The following is a 5,340-nucleotide window of genomic DNA, read 5'->3' on the forward strand; positions in this document are numbered from 1 at the left end:
ATTTCGGGTTCCATTTGAACATGATAGTTTCATACCAGGTCTTAGACGACTTCGATAAGTACACCGCCTATGATGGGACCTTCTTCGTCACACAACTCCTCGACCACGGATTAAAGGTGAGAATGATCTGAGATCGTCACCTCTGGGATACACCGTGACTATGGATCTGCGAACTCGGTGGCCCAATACGCGCCGCAGGGGGGCATACCAGTCATCCGATTGTCAGTCGCAAGAAAATCGTGATTTCTCAAGTTTTCGTGAAAACAAAGAAACGCAAATGGTAAACTCGATGATGTAGCTAATATTGGACGGCTACGCTCAACCAAATCCACTAATTTTGATATAGTACAAGTCATGTCTGGAGGCTGAGTGAAGGAGTCGATACGGAATATCCTTTCATTGGATCAGTACGGTATATCACTGCTACAGATAGTATCTGTCAGATACTTGTGGTCAATGGCGATGAGGATTATATCACGAACGCGGTAGGTACAACGGAGTGGCTGTTCAACTTGAAAGGGAAGGAGGGGTACGGCGAAGCACTCAGACAATCGAAACCCCAAGATCTCAAGGTCAGGAGCTTACTCTATTACAGTGACACCTCTAACCACAACTGCTATGGCGAGGACTATGTTTCAGTTTCCTGGAATTGGCGTCATAGGAACGTCGCGTACTTCTCAATACCCCAATGAAGCGAGACTCGCATTCGTTGAGGTGGAGAGCACATTTTGGTAGCGAACATTGAGGGTGCCTGTTCAGGTGAAGAACGCAGGCCATCTACTCGTGCTCAATCAACCCGTGGGGATGCAACAGATACTCAAATCTTTCCTCACCGGTAACCTTTGGTGATACGCAAGCACTCACTAGTAGAACGCCGACCTGAATAGCTTGCATTGTTCAGCAGTTATCGGTCAACATCACGAACTTTTCTTATCTCGCCTTCGCTCGATATTCCCTCTTCTGGGCTTATCCCAGAAATTTCGGCTATCCCAGGGATCTTCTGATCCCAGAGATTTAGGCGCCAAGTTATTTTCTCGATATTTCCTATTTCGCCCTCTGGGATAATATTCCTGGAATATGGTCTCAGAGGCCCAGACTATGAGTCAGTCTAGGACGCGAATATGTCCTGGGTTACAGTCAATTTGGGATTATTAGCTCGCGAAACAGATACGGGGGGCCTTCTGCCTTCTACGGGGAGTATCCGAGAGGAGCAGTGAGAATCGGACCGAGTGAGTGGCTCACCGTGAGACAGTCTGGCACACGAGGAGGATGGAGAGTAATGGCCCACGAGCCATATTGCAACATTTGCGGGGCAGCCATGGTCATCAAAGCCGACCAGCGAAGAATGTTCGCTGATCTTCGCTGTCTTCGCCGAAGATAGTGCGATAATACAACAAAGGAAATAGTATGGATATGTAGTTGTGAATTGTATTGCCGTAAGCAGACAAGTTGTCTGAGACAACTGTACCAGTCATCAAAATTTCAGCAGTCCGCACGGACCGCTCGGCACAGTGATGCGCATGATACCTCAACCTAGATCGACACGAGGACTATTTGGTTGAAACTTGATGAGCTCAACTCGGTTGTCCATGAAAAAGTGAATACTGGGAGTTGTGAATCGGAGAAAATTCCCGCGCACCCTGAAAAATTATCAGTCATAATGGTGAAGACACAAGCGCGCCACAGGCGAGCGGTTACCAAAGACTTTGGTCCAAAGTATGGCCTGGACCCACTTCTCTTCCTATTCTTCTTCCTATTCTATGTTTACCCAACCGTTGCAGCTCTCGGGATCAGCTACTGCCTCAACTTATTGTTCCGTGACCGGCGAAGCGATGGGTGTCGCATCCTTTGGCGGCGGCAACGTTCTCCAGTACGATAACATCTCTCCGCTCCTCATCATTTCCGGCCATCTCGGACACTGGGCTACTTTTGGTCAGTCGGAGTGTTCTGAGAGACACAACAACTCACAAGCGTTTGAATATGCGGGCTCGAAATTCTGGGAGAAAGAGCCGCCATTGGGATAGTCAGCTTCAAAAGCTGGACTGACGTGAAAACAAATCCTCAATTCAAAGGCCTAGGTTATCGTCGTGCTTATGTCGAAAAAGTGAAGGATCAGGTCTGCCATACGAATGTGAGACAGGTGCGAATGGTTTGTTCAAAATGCCTTGGCGGTACGGCAGTGTTACCGTGGTAGTTCAGTGTAATGACTGGACCAAGTTGGTACTATGTATTGGTCCGACCAATACATAGTGGTTAGTACCAGCGGCACTGTACTATCGCAGAAAGCTAGAGTCTGAAGATCCGAACACTTTTTGTCTACTATGCTTAATTGATGTAGTCCCTGTAGGGACGGTTTTGGTTCTCAAGCTTGTTATTGCTGCTAGATTTGTTTTAGGTACTTCTGGACTTCGCTGTAGGATATACCACGAGTGAACCCCTTCTTACACAGGGTGCACCAAGCTCATGATGATCAACGGTTCTTCTAAACTCAACTACGCATACTTCGCACCTGAACACCTGAGTCCAGCATTGACGTTGGACTCGAGAATCTGCGCACCCATCTTGTTCGGGGTAACAAGGGCCTGCTTCCTTAATTGATCAGCACCGATCTTCTCCCTCAACTCGTCAATCTTGGTGAAACCAACATCAGAGATGTGGTCGAAGTCAGTAATCCTCTTATTTCAAGGCATGCTACTTGCAGAGGGGAGATAATCTCTGAGCCACAACGGAGAGCACCCCTAGTTTTCCTTCGGTGTGGCTTTCCTTCTCATGAATTGGAATATCTTGTAATTATTTTCAAGTCCCAAACCGTTCCAAATTGGAACGGTTGCGGTTCATGGGTGGTATCATAGGGATGTGGGGTACTCGTGAATCACACAACATCATCATGTGCTCGAACAGTCACAGTGTCTACTTCTGTGACAGAAGTTCTGTCTTCAACAATGTTAAGACTTCCTTCAACGAATGAGCCATATGAAGCAACATACTAAACGCTGATGGATGCGGTACTTCCCCGATACTCACAAGAAACATCGAAAAAACTAGAACAAACGGCAGAAAATCACCTTCCCGCACACAGTTTCTTGGGCTTTCGAAGAGTGCATTGAGGATTTTTTATCAAAGCTAATTAATTACTGAAATCCTCCTACCATTCATCGGCCACTTCACGAAAGGAAACCCCACCACCTTGTCCACAACCCTGTCAACACGTGATGAACACCAAACCCCAACGCATCGAGAGAATTGCCATAAGGTCAACACAATATCAATAGGAGAATAAGGGCACCCACTTTATAGAGGCCCCCTCAGCGACCAATGCAGTGCTTTGTTCAAGCACTGCCGTTACTATTAGGAAGGCATCTGGTAAGCTCCTGGTCAGCTTCCCATGAATCACCAGGGGCTACCTTCACTGGCTCTACTGCGGCTGCAGACTCGACGCAAATGTATCTATCAATCAAGTTCAGTTATACACTCGAGAACAGCGAGAGGCATAATCATACCATCATTTCTCCAACTCCTGAATCTTTGCCTACTACATGAGGAGTTCAATGTTTTCAACAATTCTCAACAAAATAAACTTTCAATACCACATTGCGCACACATCACGATGAGGAGTACCCTCGAATGAGTATGATACTACTAGCCCCTGAGTAAACCTACCTCTTGAAGTCCCCCGCGGGCATATCGCCTAACGAGTCGCTGCCAATATTCCACACAACAGTGTCCGGGAACGACGGGCTCTTCTCAGCCATCAATCTGACAGGAAAAGCGTTAAATCATCACAAGTCAATGAAGACTGCTCACATCTCAAAACCGTCACAAAGTATATGAGCGGGGACAGCTGCTTGCTTATACACTCTATCCACAATACCCTCATTAAACTCAACCACCGAATTCCCATCATAACCTGCACAGGAAAACCAAACCCTTAAATAGTCACTGGAGTTTCACAACACTAGTGAAAAACATATTTCACCCATAGCACCGCATAGCACGAATATCGCGTTTTTCACAGAGTACTACACCACTGCATGTAAAACGGGTGAAACTCCACTATATGAATTGCCTTTCTTACAGTCCTTGCCTCCCTGAGCCGTATCGTTGTAATGATGCTCACCAACTCCCGCTACTGTTGTCGTAGTAATATCTCCGACCGAGAAGTACCTAAACCCTCTTCCTCGTCCTCTCCACACAGCCGTTCATGGACTATTACGTATGAAGAGCTGTTGTGAACTGCATAGCCTCCGCACCAGTATTCACCACTTCCATATGCATCCCCAAATAGTCCCCACCTAGAGTTACAGTATACCGCAACTCGAATTCGAATGGGCATCCCATCGTTTCCTTAGTAAATTCATTCGAAACCAGCTTGAATGTAACCTGTACAGAGCTCAGCATCTACACGATTTTGGAAAGTTATGGTACTATTACTAGTGAGAATATATTAATATTATTAATACTTGAGTATAAATATAATGGAGTTTCACCCGTTTTACGTGAAGTGGGGTTATACTGTGAAAAACGCGATATTCGTGGTGATATGCAGTGGTCGTAAGACTCTCGTTGTGTTAAACGAGGTTGTCCCCGAATTCCACCTGCGGCCATATGCCCGCATGGAGTGAATCAAGCGGACTTCCTCCTACGTAGGCTCTTCCCCCGTGATCCCGAAAGGGCTGCGGAGGTCAATGCCTTGGTTCTACCGCCGCAAACTGATCCCATCCCGGCGGTCACCTACTCTGAACTCAGAGAGGCAGCCAATGGTTTACGGAGAAGCGCGGCCCCTGGAAAGGATGATGTGACCAATGGCGTCATTCTCGATACTCTCGAGGTGCTGAAGGACAACTGGTGTACCCAGTTCACTGAAGCCCTTGAGACTGGTATATATCCCGATGGATGGAAGTCGTCCAAAGGGATCTTCATTCATAAGGCCGGCAGAGACCCCACCAAGCCTAACGGCTGGAGGCCAATCTGCCTGGTCGGTTCAGGTAGCAAGCTGTTCGAACGTCTCATAGTAGAACGGCTTGCATCTTGCCCGCAGATCCAGAAGCGATTGGACTCTCCGATTGTCCATGGATTCTGCAAGGGCAAATCGGTTGACTCTGCTGTCATGCGCGTAGTCGAAGCGTTCAGGGCTGGCAGAAAAAGGAGTAAGAGCGCGCCTATTGCACTTGTCCAACTCGACGTGCAAAACGCGTTTAGCTCGGTAAAACACAGCCACATCCTGGCAACCCTGGCCCAATACGATGTCCCACGCTATCTAGTGAGCATTGTAGACGCTACTTAAGGGCCCAGAGTGTTTCGGCTGTCTATGGTGCAGACGTGGCCACTCTGGAACTTCAG

The 5,340-nt window shown here is 47.5% G+C and overlaps 2 protein-coding genes across 2 annotated transcripts; one reads left to right on the plus strand and one right to left on the minus strand.

Annotated features, from left to right (window-relative positions):
• Positions 1–3,329: 3,329 nt before the first annotated feature.
• On the minus strand, positions 3,330–4,338 carry Pmar_PMAR026050 (conserved hypothetical protein; the record flags this gene model as incomplete). Its single annotated transcript, XM_002771029.1, has 5 exons — positions 3,330–3,447; positions 3,661–3,756; positions 3,805–3,907; positions 4,076–4,164; positions 4,214–4,338. The coding sequence occupies 5 exons, from the start codon at positions 4,336–4,338 to the stop codon at positions 3,330–3,332; spliced, it is 531 nt and encodes a 176-aa protein (XP_002771075.1).
• Positions 4,339–4,475: 137 nt separating this feature from the next.
• Pmar_PMAR026051 (conserved hypothetical protein) lies at positions 4,476–5,147 on the plus strand (the record flags this gene model as incomplete). The annotated part of the gene is made up of 2 exons (XM_002771030.1): positions 4,476–4,618; positions 4,648–5,147. Coding segments are annotated over 2 exons (643 nt in total), but the record flags the coding sequence as incomplete, so codon positions are not given.
• Between the last annotated feature and the right edge of the window lie 193 nt (positions 5,148–5,340).

Source organism: Perkinsus marinus (assembly GCF_000006405.1).
Source record: "Perkinsus marinus ATCC 50983 genomic scaffold scf_1104296964066, whole genome shotgun sequence".
NCBI classification, from domain to species: Eukaryota; Perkinsozoa; order Perkinsida; family Perkinsidae; genus Perkinsus; species Perkinsus marinus.